The sequence below is a fragment of the Haliotis rubra genome, unplaced genomic scaffold, assembly GCF_003918875.1.
Source record: "Haliotis rubra isolate DU_JTF1 unplaced genomic scaffold, ASM391887v1 Scf191, whole genome shotgun sequence".
NCBI classification, from domain to species: Eukaryota; Metazoa; Mollusca; class Gastropoda; order Lepetellida; family Haliotidae; genus Haliotis; species Haliotis rubra.
This window is the reverse complement of record NW_025765903.1, coordinates 1,022,615-1,043,924: the sequence shown is the minus strand read 5'-3', so window position 1 is coordinate 1,043,924 and position 21,310 is coordinate 1,022,615. Positions and strand designations below refer to the sequence as shown.

The following is a 21,310-nucleotide window of genomic DNA, read 5'->3' as shown; positions in this document are numbered from 1 at the left end:
TTGTGGTCATTTTAGAAATTCTACATGATAAAGAAAAAGCAACTAGTATGTGGTGGAAGAAAGCCTCAACTGATGCAGTTCATGGATGTTTAGGACTTTGGTGAAACTCAAGAGCACAGGTATGGTCCTCACAAACCAAGGAACGAAATCAGGGCAAATCTCTCCCTGTATCTCAAGTCTAACACTATTCATAAACAACAATTGTGCCTCCCTGCGTCGATGAAGATATGGATAAAGCAGTTGTGACCATGTAGTGGTTCCCCTTTACCTTTGAATAGATGGCACTGGCACCACACTCAATGTGGATGGCTTGATCCACAAAATGTAGACAAGACAGAACACGATAAATCATGCTTAATTAGTGGTTTATTCATATAGACATGATATGGAATGTATTAACAAATGTACACCTCATATACACTGACTATCTCATTACCAGTGACTATGCAGCATTGTGGCACTATATGTATAAATGCTCTGCAATAATAGGTGGGAACGTCTACATATACTGAGTATAAGTGAACAGCTTGACAAGAAACACAGGCCGTATTGCTGAACTATGCATAAACCTACAAGAGGCAAAATAACAAACATGCATGGTTCTTGCAAAAAACGTCTTATAGACCGGGAGTTCATAAAGTGTACAACTCAGGAAAATGTTGCGGATTGTTTTCTCACTGGTGAAAAAAGAGAGAAATTAATCCTATAACTCTGATATGTTTAGGTGGACCATGAGTGACTGACGATTATTAATTATCAATGTGACAGAATTACCAATTATCTGTCTGGAGTGAATGAATGTTGATAACCCTCGCCTCTGGCGGGCAACTTACGGTATTCGTACATTCACCAGGGACAATTAATTCATAATTCTAAATGTTGTTCTTCATATCGAATCAACATTTTCAGAGAATATGAACAAAAAAATATATAATATCAACCCAACAGTGAAATTTCACTGAAGGCAGTCTGTTGTTCAGACAATGAAATGTAGTCCGTTTGTGATGTCATGTACAATGATAGACACCATGCCACATCATTTTTATAATTCCTCTTATATGTGTCAGATTTTGAACTATTTAACATATATAGTAAATTTATTCTAAAGTTTAAGTGAAAAAAGCAACAAAAAATGAATACACTACATACCAGCATACTGTATTTGGCAATCATCTTTCACCTCGGAAAACACAACATTCATAACAGTAAAGAACTTTCACACATGTGGCAGTGTGACTGACATGTACACATGTCGTCAGTTGCTGCCACTCACACGTCAACCACAACCAATTGCACAGCAATACCTATCACAGATGAGACCACACCAAACTGTGAGTCATGGACGAAGATGGTTTCTGACTGCACAACATCCTACAATATATCTACTGTACATCCTAGTGATGCAGCTGACATCTACACAATGTTAGCTTATCGATAAGTTCACAAAACCTGCAAAATTGACCATAACTGATTCTGTTTTGAGGTATTTTGCAATCTTGTTTCATCTTTGAAAGAGTCATACAGAGTAGTAGCAGTAAATGAGTGAGTATGGTTTTATGCTGCTTTTAACAATATTCCAGCAATATCGCGGTGGTGTACTACTACTGCTACTACTGCTACTACTACTACTACTACTACTGCTACTACTACTAATAGTAGTAGTAGTAGTCATCATAGTAATTTGTATCAAAACAGAAACTATGGACAATTTTACAACCTTCATTCCACTGGTGCTAAATACAAAGTAATATCAAACAGCCCTGAGAGCAGAAATTTCTATTGACTATTGAACACAGAACGCTACCACTGCAATACATTCTCTGAACTTTCTCACTGCAACTGCAGCCAGCTCTACCAGTATATGTATTATCAGTCACAGCAGCCTGAGGCTGTGATTGTGGCTTTTCATTATTGGAACAAACAAAAAGAAAAAAGAAGAAGAAAAATACTATAACATATTTGTGTGTACTAGAGAAATTACACGAAAATCAAGAATGACAAAATATGACAAACAGTTGTCACGGGAGTGTTGCTATTCATTACGATTCACAGTAATGGCCTAGATTGGATGTGACAGGTCGCAATAACGCCAGATTACCTCACCAGCCAGCTAGGCCCCAACTGTTTATCAATGGTAGACAGGCCATATCAACTTTCAGTGTGGAAGTTGTACAAACATGCTATGAACACTTTTGATGCTGTGTCTACAACATGCAAATGCATGTAAACCTGTAAGACCTGTTGTTTTAATGCCAACAGTCAACTACCCTTTTCAAAAAACAATCTCTATATATAAACACTATAAAGAATGATTTACCAGTACTGCAGCAAACAGTTGTATAACAAATCTGTTCTGCAGGATATTTTCATGATTGTTGTAAGAAGTGTAAAAATTTGATCAAATCATCTACTTGATTGTGAACTGGAAAAAATATACCAATATCAGTGCTACATTAAAAATCTATAAAAATTGAAAATAACTTTCAGAATAAAATCTGGTACTAAATTGTCATGTGGAAACAACCCTGAGCCACATTTTACATAACAAGATACAACTTCACTCCTTGTAACATACTGATGAGTATCCATATTTAGAACATTAATAGAGAAAAGAATCAATAGCTAATAAAATATCCAAGCACTATTTCAGTAAAGTTTTTGTCTGAAATTCTTCTAAAGAAAGAAAGAGAAATATTTATGTTTTATTTATTCATCAATTCAGCATGTGCCATGCTTTTAAGTTAGGGACAATTTATGTAATCAATATCATAAGACTGCCAAACATCCAAGGAGCTCTATAATTTCTATGTACAGTGTAACAGACATATTTGACACAGCAATAATTTCACAGTGAAGCACCATAACAGCAATGTACACCTCAGTAGCGAGGGCAGGTATTTACACATATATAACTAATACTGAATCTAGGGAACACGGTTCTCAACTTGAATTGACAGCTGTTGTGATCTGGGCTGGTGTTTCAACCTTGGATTTCTTAACCTGAAATGAAAAACCAGAACAGTGACTGCATGGTCAAGGGGAGATAAGTACAAATAATGATAACAGTGAATCCAGATTACTGAGGCAAGAGAATTAACTCTGGAATGTGGCCAGTTAACTCCATTGCCTTGGGAAGCTGAAGAGTGAAATAACCCGTGTATATTCAAACTATAAAAATTCAGCCTGTAACCCACTAATAAATAATGGAGTCTGGTTCAGACAAACCAGAATGAGTTACCCCTTCTGGCAGGTGCTTATGACAAGTACAATATCCTGGGGACCTATTCGTCTGTAGAATCACTCTTGATAATAATGATTCCAAGCTTCTTGTTTAACGTCCTGTCAGCAATATTCTACCATGTTACAGTGACCTATTCAATGTGGACCTAATGAACCAATGATTGATATTACAAGCAATCAACCAAATCATTGTGTCATTCATTTACGTGACCTCTGCTAAGCATCCGTTGTTGGAGAAGTATTCTAACCTGTTGTACTAGGTTTGTGTCACTGTACAGTGTGTTTCCTGTCTGTTTTGTGACTACAACAAGAACAGGAAGCCTGATGTGTGGCATCACATTAGCACCAAACTCTGTCAGATTAAATTTACAATCAATTACTTTTCCCAAAATGTTTAATCAGCACTGGCATTTTCAGTGAAAATGGCCACATGAAACAAAAAGTCAGGTGTTGATTTGTGTTTGTGGACATTTTGCCTTTTAATCCCAGGAACATATCATAATGATCAACAATAACTCACTTCACTAACAGAGTTCTCTACAGGTGTTGGTTGGATCAGGTTGTTATCAGCTGGTTTACGATCATATTTTCGTCGATGCATGCCGTCGATTTCTGTCACATACCAGGTGCCTGGGAACAACACCTCGGTATTGCCTATTGGGTTGTAAGGGGCTGAAAAATTAAATGTTTGTGTTTACATTTAAACAGAACATGATTTGACATCTTAATAAACAGTGGCACTGGGATAGCCCAGTGGTTATAGCGTTCTCTTTTGATGCCAAAGACCAGAGTTAGATTGCCCGCATAGGGATAATGTGTGAGGCCCATATCTGGTGTGGCCTACCATGATATTGCTGGAATATTGCTAAAAGCGGTGCAAAACCCAACTCACTCACTCATGCACTATTAATAAACATATTCATTTCTGAAGACTTTGAAGGGGATTATCCATTGTCACCTGAAGAGGAGGAGAATTACTGGAAAGATTTGAACTGAAGACCTTTTTAAATATATCAAGGCAATAAGAAGAAAAGACATTGCTGTCCCTATTCCCTGTTCTAACAGTTATCTTAGCACTGACAGTCTTCACTTTCATACATGAATCATCATAGTGGTAACTGTCTCCAGCCTGCATCACTTTGGATTTCCTTCCATGCTGAACTGACACATTGGGATTGAACTGACATACTGTTCAAAGAGTCATTTATACCAACTCACTTAATGGTATTCACTACACTAAACAGTTACAGCCCTAAAACTGTCAACAATCTATGTCAGAGTTAAGAAAGTTGTAGCGTTAAGGTCACTTTGTGGGATGAAGCTCTGTAGAGAAATACCAGTACACAATCTGAAAAGGCTACAATTTATTTGTTCCTCATATATATATCGGCCTGTTGATGTGAATACAAGAAAAAAGTATACCTAGATGATGTGTCTCTTGTCGGAGCTTCATGGTCTCGTCAAACTTCTTGGGGTCCACCTTGGCCCTGGCATCAAGGCGCTGCTTCAGGTTGCTGAGACTGGCCACGACTCTGCGGAGCTGTGACGATGGGGAGACATCATCTGTGGCCTTCAGGGAGAACATGGAAGCAGCTAGGCCTGACCCATAGGAAAACAAGATTACACGTCTCCCTGCAAGTTCCTCCAGTGTCCGACTGGAAAGTAATGAATGAGGAAATTAATATCCTGTTTGTAACATCAATGTGCTAAATATTACTTTCTGGATGAAATGATGCTCTGGTACACTTGAGATACTAATTGATAAATGACATATCCATTTCTGTATTGACACACAATAACAGGTTGTCATTTTGTTCTGTTTTTATGAATTTCTGTATTGACACAGTGAAGTAGTGAGTGAGTGGAGTGAGTGAGTGACAGGTTGAGTCAGTTTTGTTCTGTTGAGGAGGAGGAGTGAGGAGTGAGTGAGTGAAGTGAGTCTCTGTTCCACAGTGAGTGCATGAGTAAGTGAGTGAGTGAGTGAGTGAGTGAGTGAGTGGAAGGTGGAGACTGAGTGAGGAGGACCTGCTGATGAGAGAGGATGAAGACTGAAGCTAGGCCTCCATACAGGGAGGGTGTGTACATATTCCCCACTTGGTTGGATATCAGTAGTGATGGCTTTGTCTTCTTCTCAAAGGTGGATTTGCTAGCTTTCACAAAGGCACTTTCAACTTGTTTGTCAAAATATGTAGATTCAAGTTTTACTTCCCTGAAAAAGTAACACCAACTTTGAAATGATGTTTCAACAAATATCACTTGCAATAATGTCAAAATTTATACTTTATATTCGGGCTGATTAGATATTACAAAACATATCACAAATAAAAATAAGCAGCAGTACACGTAAATATACAGAAACAAGATTATATTGTCAAGGGGAGGTAATTTCGTATGTAATGATTCAGATTATCTCCCTTTGGACCTGAACTTTGGGCACACCAGATGATTGCTTCTACATTATGAGAATTGAAGATCGTAATAAGGTAACAACATAAGAACATGCCAAATGAATTGTATTAAACTACCTTGAAAAACAAGAAAGATATAATGATGTTCACAGGTAACGTAGATTCGTTGTTATTTTGATGTACATTGGGTTACATTGGGTGTCAATGTGTCACACATACCTGAAATCCTCAAGCCCAGCATACTTTTCCTTAAAGTCTGGGCTCGGGTCTCGGAGAAAGTCATTCAGCATTAGTCTAGCTAATGATTTCTGAACTAATTTACAATATGGAGAATGGAAAAGAAAAGCGTCTGCTACATCCAGTGTATTTGGACCAACTGAAAATGAGAAGATTTGTTTAAATAACATGACACATATTACTCATTCAGTCAAATATAGGGAAAGATTTTTGAATTTCACTTCTCAAAAAGTAATTTTATAAAGGGTGAGGTAGGATAAGGTCTTACTTTTGTCCACTGAAACAGTCAAATATTAAAGCAGCTGAAAACCCTGACATGTTGAAATGAAAACAATCAGACACGCTGACAATTATTCCTATAGAAATCAGTTTGGATCAAAGACTTGACATTTACCATCATTAGAAGCATAATCTATAACACACATGTTCCACATTACTGAGCATTGTTGCATTTGATTAAATATAACAGTGACATTACTTTTAACATATGAATGCATGTTCATTGTCTGTTGTGTCACCTTTGATTCCCCTGGCTTGAGCCTTGGCACTGTAGACCTCGTAGCACTTGTCAAGAGCATGGAGGTAGCATTGGATGGAGAGCTTGCCATCCACGGTGGGGTATTCGGGAGGCCATGTCAGGCTTGTAGAAGTCATACACATGCTGCATGTGTGTGCCACGGACACCTGCATCGGACAACAAACAAAAATGCTTTATTGTGTTTTACTCGATTTGCTGCAATATCAAGACAGGGGACTCCAGGCATGGGCTTCACATATTGTAGCCATGGGTCCGAAGTGACAACTGAACACTTTGACCATCTACTACATCAGCCAGAACCTGCTTGGTTCTGAGCATAGATTGCACTGTTTGACCCGACAACATTCCACTTACAATGACTAGTGGCTGCTTCTAGCAGATGACAAATGTTAAATTCCAAAAGAGAAAATTATACAGCTAAGCATAAATACATGTACTGATAAGTATATGTACAAGTAAACAACATAGGTTTAGGATTTCAAACTGCATCAATGGTAATTAACTTTCTGAAATATTGTATATGTGTTTTAAGTTTTCATTTTTTTTTATTCTCAATATTACTGGTAATGTATATATTAGAAATGCTCCCATTTTATCTAACATGTCTAAATTGGACTGTTTGGTTCCATGGTTCAAAGATTATGCTAGCTGGTCATTTCTTGTGCACAGATAATGGAAGTAAAACAACTCTCCTCAGACAACAAGTGAAGATCCGGGTTAGAATTGGTCTTCAGTAACCTATGCTTGTCGTAAAAGGCGACTAACGAGATCGGGTAGTCAGACTCGCTGACTTGGTTGACACTTCATCGTATCCCAGTTGAGTAAATCGATGCTCATGCTGTTGTTCACTGGGTTGTCTGGTTCAGACTCGATAATTTACAGACCACCACCATATAACTGGAATATTGCTGAGTGCGGCATTAAACAACCAACCAACCGACCAACCAACCAACCAACCAACCAACTCCAAAAAGACGCTTCATGCATCCTACGTCTGTCATTTCAATTGTTTCTTTGAGAACTAACTGAATGATTTTCAAAAATGACTCCATGATTATTTATGATATTTTCACCGATACCCCTCTACCTTTGAAAAGATTTTACCGTGGACAAAGTGGAAAAGAAAGAGACATTTGAAAATTTGAAATGTTCTATTGGAGCACAATAGTGCAGTGGTAAGGCGTCTGCCTATCACGCTGAAGGCCCGGGTTCGATCCCCGGTGGAGGCACTTAGGTTCAAGTCCCCAGGTAGGCACATTTGCGTAGTATCCTTGGACAAGATACTTAAATTCTGTTCTGGCAATGTGAGTGATCAGTTCATTGCACCTAACAGGCAGCATGGCTGTATGAAGCCCCAGGGAGTTGAAAAAGTATTGGATAGTACGATGGTGTCCTATAACCGGTGATAGTAATGTACATAGCGTCGTGAGCAGGTAAAGTGCCTGGATACGAGTGCCATATAAGTGGACTATTACTATTACTATTACTAATACACAGATATACCCTACATATACATAATGAATGTGCACTCAAACACCTTGAAGTCATCTAGGTGAAAACAGGCAATTTCATTTGAAACCTAACACTTTATCTTAATCATCAACTGTCATTTTTGTAACATGTTACAAGATTGATCTAATCGTCTTACCTCTGTCAAAGACAAGTGGAGCATTTGGTCCCAGCAGCATGGCGATGGCACCGGCGCCACCAGTGCACCTGGCACTCCCTGAGGCATATACAGCAATATCTCCCGCTACCACCAGTGCATAGCGACCTGCAACCAGGACAAGTCTTACAGTTACCATGGTAACTCAAAAACATAAACAAAAAATATTTTTATCTCAATATGTTCTGTTTCTAACAAAATATCTTGCAGGATTTGTTTTTGGTTTGTAATTATTCATTATTCTGATGAATATTTCATGTATCAGGGCAACCTGGAAATAATAAATTTTTTGTGTACATTACTTTTTAAAACCCATTGTTCAAAGTATGAATGTTTGCAGGACTATATAGTGTATTTTGCTAAGTTAAGCAGGAAGACAGTGAGTGTATCTCAAACCAGGCAAGTTAATCAATCAGAAAGTGCTTGAAATATGACTGTAATGTCCAGCAGTCAATGGGTACCCAATAGGATAAGATGCTCGAGTGACTGTTAACTTTTTCTCATAGGCAGCTTAGGCTGTCTTCCCCCTCATGAACTAATAAAGAAAACTGAGGGCCCACTGATCCATTGACCAGGATAATACTGATGTGTGCACTTTGCATCAATTGATGGACTCTAGCGCTTTACAAATATACACATAAGGGGTATTATAATTATTGAATTTATCTTCATCTGTAGGTACGACAAAATGATCTGTGGAGGGAATGGATGAAAATCTACTAATTAATTTGATATGGCCTAACAATCAATCAGTGTCACCAGCTGAGCATGACAGAGGAATATGGCTAGTCATTGAATTCAATCTTGCATAGCAATACAAACAACACTCTAATAAACACCACCCACTGTACATACAATGAACAGGAATAAATAAAGTGAAACGTGAAGGTGGATATATACCAGTATCATCAACTTTATCTTCATAAAGCCTCATCACTGAGGCTCATTTTTCCAGATGTTACACATGTGTAGTGACCACACAGAGATTCCTAATTGACATGGTTAACTGTATAAAATATTACAATATACTTCTCTCCCGGTATGGACGCTAGCTGATGAAACATGAAACTGTTTTCCTCCAACTGCTATTGTGACATGTGTTCGCTGACTTTATGGTACTAGTCATGCACATGAAATTTTCAATACCTATTCGTTGTTATTAATGAGCAAAAACCCATTTAATTAAAATCAGATCCTTTGCACTGACACTTGATACCTATCTGCAGGATGTTTCACGGACATCAACATAGACAGTTGCTGCTGGACCCTGAGTGGACTTTGACCACCCAATCTAATCAGATGTCTGCTGTCTAAATGATGCGGTTTCTTTACCACCTGAATTCAGAAACTGTATGTTGCAAAATGGAGCCTTCATTAGTGTTGGGAATTGGTTAAAATCTCACAATTATTTCAATTAATCTGAACACCACTAGCCTACATACAATATATTCTGTTTCTTGTTTAATGACACATGATCAAGGTTTTAGGGGTAAAACGGTACGCTCTTATCACGGTATGTTTTACGGTACAAGGCCTTCAGTTCAGTCTGTTTCGGTTCGGTATATGAGATATGATCAGAATGCAGAAAATAGACAAGAGTCAAAAAAAGAGAAAAAAATAACAATAATCTTTGTTACTTTGCATGAACAAAACTGTCATTTTATGTCTAGATAGAACAACGTTATGAAAAAAACGAAAATACACAATTTGTGTATTGCATTTCGATATACCTCACTGAAGGCCAATACCGCGGTTCTACTAATACCATGGTATACCGTTTCACCCCTACAATGTTTGCAAATAGCTGACTCTGGACCTGCCAATCCAGGGACAGATGTAACTGTCAGCAACTATCAGCGCCACTAGGGTACACAGACCAATGAATCAACTCAACAAGAAAGACCACTTGATCACCTGGGTGTTGTTTGTTCTAACCAGCATAGGTGGCTGGGGATCTAACACTGAATACATCTATACCCTTTTTAGTACACCCTTTTGGGTCACGGTGTAGATGTTAAGGCACTAGGAAACAAGAAGCTTTATAAAATATCCATACATAATGCCATGTTTTATCTATTTATATTCAGAACTCCCCAATTATGTTTTATTTTCAAGAAGAAATCAGATATACTTGTAAAATGAGGTGAGCTCATATCTTCAAGCAGAGAGGATCTTAGCAAAGCATCTGCTTGTAATGAGATTGATTATCAATATGCTCACTGGTAACATTCTTGTGGGTTGAAGTTTGGAAAATCTGATTCTGTTATTAGTTTATGTAAATTCTTGATTACCCAGTGTTTTGTCATGTTTATCTAAATTCTTTAATGTCATATGCCCTGGACAAGCAGCTGCCACTGCCTTGCAAAAAGTGAGTTGAGTATGGGTTGTTTTGCTCTTTTAATCATGAAACATCCAGTGAAATTGACAGGATGTTTACTTTTATCTATATCCTAATAGTATGGAGATTTCATAGATTTAGAGGATATCATAATGTACATCTGAGATGCTAAAAATACTATTGCATACAGTCTGTATGACCGCATTTGTTCAGGTAAATAATTAAACTACAAGGATATATTTATCTGATCTGAAATATAGTTTTCACATTAGTTTGCTATAGGAAGTTATTACAGGAAGAAGGAAACCATTTTAACATGCTGCTCTGTATGTTACTCACTGGGATAGTAGTATGGAGTTGCCAAAATTTTAAGCATTTATGATTTTATTCCACACGTTTCTTTGGGAAAATAATTCAGGTCTAGTAAATCTGTTGAAGTCTTGTGATATGAGCAAATGAAGGCTTACATGTTTAGATATAAACATACTTAAAGGTCACATGCAACGTAAAACACAACTATGGACTTACCGAAACAAATCATCAAAAATGCAAATTCAACTTATTAAAGTGAAAAATAATGCGATGAAAAAAAACGTGCGAAATCGGAGTTCAAACGATTCACTAATTTCCCCCCGACTTTTCGGGGGAAAACTGGTTTCAACAGCTCGGCTGCGCTCATAGCATGTGTGCAGTGAAATATGTTCGCGCAACTTGGAAGCAGGCTGTCCGGTGAATACTCGGTGAAGGCTTTGGTGTGAGCTATTTTCCTAATGTTTTGTTGATATCTCACAGGCGCGAGCTTTTTATATGTTATGACAGTAAATAAACTGTTTATATAATTTCATTTGTCTATTTCACCACACGTTCTTCTTACCGAGTCACTTTCTCAGTTCGATACTTAAAAGCAATGTCATTATTTAGCGTTGACAGAATTTCTAACTGTGATATAGATATGTTGTTGTCACAGACAAAACTCAATGTCTTGTTTTATTGACACCTGTGTGTCTGCCTGCCTGTCTGCTAATGACAATATTCAATACACAACTGCGATCACTGACCACATGCAATTTGAACTTAACACCAATCAGGCTATACACCATAAACAAAACGCATTGATTTATGGCCCGAGTTCGGTCTCTGTCACATTATGTAATTACACAGACAGGCAGGTGTGATACTTGAACACATGACATGTTATGATGTCTGTTGATTGCAAAATGTTATACACAAAAAATGAGCATGTATTTACAAAACCCAACATCTCTATATATACACACACAATGAGCCGTGAGGGCATCTGCAAATGAACCAGCCGTTACACTTGAGTGCACACCCACCCGCTCTGACTGGGTTCGGTATCCCGGCTGCTTCGTTTCTTGGGAAGTAAACCCAAGTACACAATATTACACTTTTGATTTGCGATTGCAGTTTATAATTTTGTTTATATGTGTTTTCATAACCAGCAATATATATTATATGTCATGAATAAGTGATAATTGTGTTTTAATTATGTCTGATTTTTTGGTTGCATGTGACCTTAAATTGCAAGGAAACATTTTAAAAATGTAAATGAACATTTTACTAACCATTTGACGTTTACGATTGCCTGTTACTGCCTTGCAACGGTTAGAATTCAACAACTCTCGCCTGACAGTTTTTTTCCATGATCAAACTTTGAAACATTGAACACTACATTCTGCTTTGGCCAAGGGATGCAAGTCAGCATAGCATGTTGCGTCACTTGGACATCTGGGTCAAGTTTCACAAAGCACTTTTAGCGCCACAACTGTCATTACGCCTATACTTCAACATAGACTTATGACAGTTGTAGAGCTACAATCGTTTTGTTAAACCGGGCCCTGTTATAGGAGATAACACTGATAGATGCATTCCAGGTATTTATTCCACCATGATTCAGCACTGATAAACAGATCAACTGTATGTGAAACACCATAAGCCTGATAAGCTCATAGGAAATATTTCATTTTCAACACCCATTTGGACAGGTTCAAGGTAAATTTTCAGTTTAAAGGCAAGTGAATGCGTTGTAAGTGAATAATATTTTGTATCATAAAATACATGCACTACAACGGACTATAGTGGAGCCATACATTAGGATATCACAGTTTTGAACCAAGGAAGTGCTTTAGTATGTCTGTTTCAACAATACCATGTTTTTCGTGACATCAAAATCTGCTTTAAATCTTCCAATCTCACTCATGGTTACAGCAGTTCAAAAAGTTATAGCTGATCAAAAATAACTGTTTCCTCATCCTGCATTGTTAGGACTTCTCTTCGGACCTATTCATGTTTTTTTATTAACACATATTGTCAGATATACAAATTTTTCCCTGTTTTTAAAGGCCAACCTAAAATTTTCAGCAATAGCATAGCCAAGATATGATCAATAAAATCATGAATATGTGCTTCATAAAAAATAACATCCTAGTTTATATTAGGACTGCACAGTGTTACAGGTATACCAGTATATTGCAGTATGTATTGGAATATGTTTTCTGAGAACCGGTATATTGGGTTAAAGAACATATATGAAGTTTTTGATTATCTTTATGGTTTGAATTAATATATATAAAAGAAAATAGAATCAATGACAGTGCAACCTAATTTTGAGACTGCTGTTATCTAGAGCTGTGTATCGTGGTCAAAGTGGTGAGACGATATATCCCGAGACCAGTTTAATTAGGCGAGACGATATATCATGAAAGTATTTGCAAGGAACCTGCGAGACAATTATCATCACATCATACAATGGTGGCGATACGATACGTATCCCGATACTTTACAATTTCTAATAGCAGAACATGTATGATAGATAAAATGACTGAATCTCTTTTGTTATACAGCAGATCTTGTGTTACATTCACCCACACTTAAAAAGCTGTTCATTTAATAAAGTTTCAGCATTTAATGCTTTTAAAGTACAGTCAAACACATTCAGTATACTTTGATCTAACATATATAATTATGAAACTGAAGTTCCCTTTGGGAAGGTGTGTTTCTGCACCAATGCTTTCACAAACAATAGAATGTAATTTATATCAGAATTCAGAATCACTGAAAAAACTCTTAAGTATGCTTTCTAAATTTTATCTTCTCTTTGTTCTCTTTCTTAACAAAGCTAAGACATCATTCATAGGTGTTAATAAATGGTGTTATTTGTCAAACAACTAAACCATATTTCAATTACTTAAGGACAAGTATTCTACAGTTCACAGAGTTTGAAAAATGTTCACACACTTTCACTTATACACCAACTCCTTTGTCCATGTAACAACCAAAGGACGTTAAAATATGGTACTTGTTGGTCCCTGCCTGGCGCTCGGCATTAATGGGTACAACAAGGACTGGTGGGCTCGGAGTCAGTATAATGTGTCTGAGTGGGGTATTCATGCTTCACTGCGGCATGGTATCTCAGTGGGCTAGCACTATAAAACCAGCTTCAGTCTGGGCTAGTACAAGCAGCTGCACATACACATACACATGCATGCACGTCGTCATATGAGCGAAATATTCTCAAGCACGACATTAAACCCTATTTCACCTCACCTCACCATGTAACAAAGATAACAGACACAAACAAATTCCTAAAAGGTTCAATTTGTTTTTTAAAATTCAGAAGAATTTCAAAGAGACTCCCTTCCTATTCCTAATGCAATACTCCTTACAACTTTAACTAGTATTGAAGTTGTATCTGGATATATCGTCTCTTGTGGCGATACATCGATGTATCGTGGACCCTTGCAATATATCCTGATATATTGCCTAAATGTGTTTTGTATCGATGCACTCGTATCGTGTAGTTGACGATGCAAACACCGATACTATCGTTACACCACTACTGATATCAGAACCATAACATATATGTTTTGGGACTTATAATGTAGAAAATAGGATTGATGTACACAATTAGTGTCACTCACTGTCATACACTTACCGTAAGTTCCCAAAACATTGCAATACGTATTGCAATATGGCTACCTGAATCGCAATATATTGCAATACAATGCATTTGCCAATACACAGCCCTAGTTTATATTGTAGTTATAACTGTTATTCCAATACGTTTTTGGAGGTAACTGACCTCATATGAAACCTTTTTCCCCACATGAGCCTTATGTAAAAGAATCAGCTGGTCTCTACAAACAGTATTATGATGTCATACTGGCACAACATTACTGTTATATCTAACAGGTTAACGACCAGTGTGACAGTTTATGTCTTGACTGTGACCCAGTTCAGGACCACAAGGGTCTGATCTCCTTGTACCCTGATCAGCTGACATTATATTCCTCCCCCCTGACTATGACCTGTGACCTTGTCCAGGGCCTTGAGGGGCTGATCTCCTTGTCCATTGATCAGCTGATATAATAATCCTTCCCCCTTGTCTATGACCTGTGACCCTGAAGATCTCCTTGTCCATTGACAGGCTGATATGAGATCGATACCCTGCTGAGTTCACGGTTATCGAACTGATAGATATCAGTGACAGATCATATCCAACATATCTGCCATCGTCATGTTACATGCTGAATCTGTTATATTACCTGAATAGTCCTATTAAGTCAAGGAGGCAGGTGCCAAATGGCAAGATTATTGTAAGTTCCCAGTGCCCTTAGTGAACTCTTACAAAACAACTGTCTTTTTTATGACTATATTTATGTGAAGCCAGTGTGAAATGAACATCACTCCAATCATGAAGCATTCAGCTTTAAGGATATCAGCTTGTTTAATGCATAGAGGGACGTTTCAATGTAAATCCTTACACCTTATTTCTCTATGCAATATACAAGAAGTTGTTACCTATAAGGTGTATGCTTCATTATTGACTCACCAACTTCTAGAATGCCGATCAAACGAACATTACACCAGTAAACCTGAGAAATTTAATGATGACTGTGGTTGTCTAACAGATGTGTTAGTTCATCTACACAGTTCTAAAATCTAAGTTAGGAACAGGTGAATCAATCTATCATCACTGAAGGGCATTACACACTCAGGGATTGGGATAGAGAACTTTGGCAATGGGCCATTTTCAGGATTATTAGCCATTTTCTGAATTTAGAATGGGCCACTGCCCTTGTATCAATCGTAAACTTCAAAATTTTAATGGGCCATTTTTTATTCTAATGTGCAAAATGGCCCATGGCCCCTGTTTTTCCCAATCCATGCACACTGTTATTAACATGTCTCAAATCCATGTCAGGAATTAAACCCAGGTCTATTGCATGACAAGGCAACACCTCAACCATTAAGCCACTGTGCTACTCTCAAATAAAACATGGGGCATGGATGGCTCAGTCTTTATGGTGTCACATATTGGAAGAAAAGCATCAATTATGGATTGCCAGAAAGCTATGAATGAGGACTGAATCCCAGATTCTGTTATTAAAATAAAGTAAATGTCTCACCATCCCAAGAACTTGATTCAATCCAGTTGAGAGCATTAAACAATGCATTAGTCCCTCCATAACAGGCATTGGTTGTGTCGATGCCTTCAACGTTTGAGTTGCCACTGTCTTCAAAAAGCTGCATCAACGCAGTCTTGACACTCTTGGATTTGTCTATAAGAGTCTCTGTGCCCACTTCTAACCTTCCTATTTCACTGTAGGCAATCTGATTCCTTTCTATCAATGTCTGCACCACAGTTAAACACAAAGAGTTGATATCTTCTCTATCAGAACAAAACCCCATTTTAGATTGTCCGAGTCCAATGGTGTATTTTCCCTCCGACACACCATCAAATTTCTCCAGCTCTGTCTGATCAACATACTCGGAGGGAAAGTACACCTCCATTGCGATGATGCCGACATCTTGTGGCCATCCCTTGTTCTCAGTCGCTGTTGGGCCAGGCATTTTGATTAAGTTGTGGTTATCCACTGAAAACACAATTGAAAGCGTGTAGACATGACAGTACATCTAATTGTTTGGGAATGACTGAACACAATGGACATCTGTTTTGATGACACCTACCTACTCCGTGACAAAGACATTTTGCACAGAATTGCAATTCATTATTCATTCCATGATTCCTGAGGTATTTTAGGATTGCATTCATTGAAATTTTGTAAAATTAGGTACAAAATTCCTTTTCAAATTTTATGATCTTTATAAATGCTATCAGCACAATAACCTGAATTGGAATTATTTAAATTTGGGAACTATTCCTAACAAATCCTGTAGACTTAGCATCCAGCAATGACCCACCCAGAGACCATATACCGAGGGGTATAGGGTCTGCCCAAACCCTTGATAAATCAACATGTTTAAGTGAGTGAATGAGTAATTTAGTAAATTTACTGTAAACTTTTCAGCTGTTGTCATGCACAAAAGCTATATAAAATGAAGTCTTGACAAGATACGACATCTGGTTCATGATACTTGCTAGAGCAGAGTTCCAGGCTGCATGGGTATGACGACAGACAACAATACAGGTCACTAGTTGCAGTAAGCTACTTTAGCTGCTGGTCAGAAGTCCGAGTCTACTTAAACTTTGCTTGGACTTGTGAGCTCAGCTAATAACAGTCCATATAAAACACAAAAAACAACTGAAAATGAAGCTTGGGATCCTGTTCAAGCTCATAGTGTTAAATGTTTTCACACAACTGCATTGAAAACACCACACAACATTTCAGACAGGTCCTAGATCACGCAAGCAAAATGGTTACTTCGTACAACCGCACCCTGTGGTTTTGTTAGTAACACCAGTGTTGTCTCCCTCTGACTTCAAGTTCTATCCCAATACCTGCTACAACAGTTCACCTTTCTATCAAATTAAAACTACGCACTAGGGTTTCCTCAGTCTACACCAATATTAGTTTATTTGCTGTACATGGTCACAGCTTGAAGTCATTAATTTAGTCATACATTAGTTGTAGGTAATTATGCATGTTCAGTAAAATGTTCAGTGTTGTTCAAATTACTAGTCACCAGACTTTATTAGAAATAGTTCAGGTTTGATTAGAATTAGTTCAGCAAGTAGACCTTTGTGCCAGAAGCTCTTGGGCTCAAAGAGAATTCTTTGAACATTGAAAATTTACACCAGTATGATGAGAAACGGATGGGAAAGCCTCGCACGGAGGGGAAAGCCGCAATAACTCGGTGCGCCTAGTGGCTGCAAGAGTTGTATGATCCCCAGGGAGTTGAGATTGATATTAAGATGTGCCGTTGAGATTCACATCCAATGATCGAGGGAAAAAACTACCAGCGCCTTGAGCAAGCACTAGTTGCCTGGATATGTGCGCTATATAAGTATCCTATAATAATAATAATGAGAACCATTCTCTTCCCACAGAGGTTACTTGTCATATCTTCCTACAAACATCTGTTCTAATACGGCCCTTTCATGGTGCGAATGTTCAGAATTCGTGATTGGTTGCAATCAGATTTTGTTGTGCAATCAGCGACGTTGTTTCAAAAGTGATCATTCGCATGGCCTCGGTTCTTTCGGGAAAACTAGAACGTCTTCCCCTTCGCGATGCGCAAACGTTTCTTCTAGACAGAACTCTGTCATGTAATGGCGGATCAATGGCGTCTCCATCACCCTCGTTGACAACGGACACGCTAGCCATTATATGTTTTGCGTGTCACATCAACACAAGTCCGCGGCAGAGGAGGGATATTTGTGGCCCCAAATTTGTCCACATGACCAAAGAGGTTAACCCCATCAGCAAGCTGACAAGGTAAGGATGTCATCTGTGAGATGACTCCCCCCCACTGCTACACTTGCATTAGTCAAGTTGGATCTAAGTCGATGTAACACCAGTGTATGAAATAAGCCAAAACCCCAGCCAGACATCAGGGCTGGTAACTTCAAAATGTTACCAGTTCAAAATGCATTTAACCAGACCAGAAACCAAGATATGACTCAAATGTATATAACATCTAATTTTTTTTACCATACCATCGGGCTGGCTAGCTGTAAATCTAGACCGTCCGTCTGAAATTTAACCCGTCTCGGGTGATCGGACGGGCCTGATTTCATACACTGGTAACACATGTTCTGATTGGATAGAAAGAAGGGAAATAATTAGTGTTGCGATTTCTTGCCGCTAGGGGATTTTACGAGAACGGGGAATTATGGCCGTATTAGAACAGAGTTTCGTAGGAAGATATGACAAGTAACCTTTGTGGGAAGAGAATGGATGAGAACAAAATAAAAACTTTATATATAAAATGTTTTATGTTTTTATATAGTATATGTAGTAACATGTTCATGATACGCGAAACATTTACATCTGTCATGATATTGAGTCTTGCATGAACACATCACCAAATCATTTACTTGATAGAAAACTAAAACACTGTACATTTGAGCCAATTAATGTAAAAATGAAGGAAAGACAGAAAAAGAAAGGAATATACTGGTTTTCAGATGCTTGTATCATGGAAACCCTGCTGTACAAACAGTGGCATAGTGGATAGTTTAAATTTGGTTTTCACAATTACCTGATGTATCGATGCATTTCAAATGTACATTTCATGATGATGTGATATATGATATGCCTACCTATCATGTATTGATCGTTGTACTTACTTTATATTCATTTTTAAAAATGCCTTATTTACAAACCGTTGGAATAACTAGGCCTGATAACATCTCTGCCACATGCTAACTTCCCGTTATAACAAACATAATGCTAAATCTGACTGCACGATACTATTAAAATGAGCCTGAATCAAATAGTCATGCTGTTGGATAACAACCTCTAGTCATGTTGGCAACACGGAACTTCACTTGAAATAATAAAAAAATAAAAAAACACAATTATACAGACACCTGACAAATGCACATTGTGACACCCCTATGTTTAAGTAGTCCAAAAGAAGTGAAATAGTGATACAAAATTGGGCATGGAGGGTTTTAAGCCACTTTTAGCAATATATGGAGAGGACAGGACATGGGTTCACATTTTGTACTCGTTATGTTGGGAATAACACCTGGCTCTTTGCCATGTGAGCGCTAAATAACCACTAGGCTTTAAATATATAGTAATGACACATGGCAAAATGACATGGCAAAACCATATACAGTTACTCCGGCTAAACATCACCATTACTCATGTAGTCTGGGCTTTTGTACAAAGCTTGAAATGTGATACCATAACCTAAAACTGAACAATACACTATCAATTGTACATGGTTAATGTCAATGTGTTACCAGTGGTGACATGTTATACTTGTAAAGCATAAACAATCATTTTTCTCAACTGATCATGTCAGAATGACATAGATTTTTACAGTCTGCTTCAGTACTTTGTTATACAAAACTATAAATAAATTCATTATCAGACACCTGCAATCAAATGTATCAGCATATGTAATGTTTGTACAATATGTACAATATGAACATGGAGATAAGAACATTTCCCATCACAGAACTCAGACATTTTCGGCACATAAATAAGTTTTATTTTAAATTGAGCAATCTCACTTGACAATCTCTGTACCCTAACAGGGATTGGTATAGAGAACTTTGACAATGGGCCATTTTCAAGATTATTAGATATTTTCTGAATTTAGAATGGGCCACTGCCCTTGTATCAATAGTAAACTTCAAAATTTTAATGGCCATTTTTTATTCTAATGTGAATCCCTGCCCTAATAATTGTAGTATGCATTGCTGTCTGGGGCGTGTCTTCTGCCGAGGGGTATGCAGCAGGACGTGGAATCATACCACAGTGGACTCCCTTCCCTTGTAAGTTTGCTGACAACTTAATTACTTTGGTCATGTGGACAATGCGTCCGACATAACATCAGGAGGTTCTTGGTTTGAATCCCAGTTCACTCGAGTACTGTTAATTAATAATGGCACGAACAGCAATCATGTGTCATGAAACGAGGCAGTTTTAACATGTATAAAATCTTGACTCCATTGAATTTTCAGGATATAACCAAATATAAACATCCAGACTATGTGATGGTTGTGTTTAAACACTGCCGAGACAAGCCGATGACTGCATCTCTAAATATTTGAAAATCGGTTCAGCTGATTTCATATTTCGTCTCAATCGCTAGCGACTACAAAGACATTCGAAACATAAACTGTGACATGTCCATTGCCAAAAATATGTTTTAAGACTCTGAATATACGACATCCCTTACCTGTTACTCGTTTACCCTTCACGGCTTACCAACACCGAGTGAACTTCCCACAAAAGCCGTCTGCTATTAACAACATTCACAAACTCCATGCGTCACAAACGGAAGTGCTCACTCCGCAGCATGAGAATTCTCGACCAATCAAAACAGCGCTTTCAAAAGCACCTGACGAAAGATAACATGGGACCACGTTGTTCCCGGAGAGACGCTCACACCATCTCCTCATCCGATCGACAAGCCAAATAACACAAATAGAAACGAAGGTCTCCTTAGTCCAGATAAATATATCTGTATGACAGCTTAGATAGAACCCATTCGCTTTTTTAACGATATGTTATGGAATAGAAAAAGTGGGCGTGCCCTAATGAATGCATTCATGTTGTTGATGACGAAGGTTCTAAAAAAGGAAAGCTAAAGTATCTAAAATTAGATGGCTTGAACGTAAGACAGCAACTGTCACAAACAACTGACGCATATGTCTAAAAACAGAAAAGCAGCAAGGTGTGTAAGCTTATTTAATTAAAACCAACAACATAAATTCAATGCAAAATGGGGATGGAAACTATAAGTAGATATGTTCAGTACGTATTTTAAGCTTTAAGGGACCGTTCATAATTTATGGCTGGTGGGGTGGGGTGGGGGTGGTGGTGGTGAAGATGATTTTAAGCGGGGCAGGTGAGGGGTCAAATTTTGTCATGGTGTCATTAAGTTTGTACACTTAGTTTGCATAAATTTTAGAGGAGGGGAAGGGGGTGTAATTCACA

At 37.9% G+C, this 21,310-nt stretch overlaps 1 protein-coding gene across 1 annotated transcript; it reads right to left on the bottom strand.

Annotated features, from left to right (window-relative positions):
* Positions 1-348: 348 nt before the first annotated feature.
* LOC124274509 (hydroxymethylglutaryl-CoA synthase 1-like) lies at positions 349-20,749 on the bottom strand. Its single transcript, XM_046709877.1, is given in 10 exon segments — positions 349-3,000; positions 3,761-3,912; positions 4,663-4,882; positions 5,266-5,449; positions 5,868-6,024; positions 6,404-6,509; positions 6,511-6,569; positions 8,072-8,197; positions 15,857-16,324; positions 20,550-20,749. Coding segments are annotated over 9 exon segments (1,509 nt in total). The 5' UTR covers positions 16,302-16,324; positions 20,550-20,749; the 3' UTR covers positions 349-2,940.
* Positions 20,750-21,310: the final 561 nt, after the last annotated feature.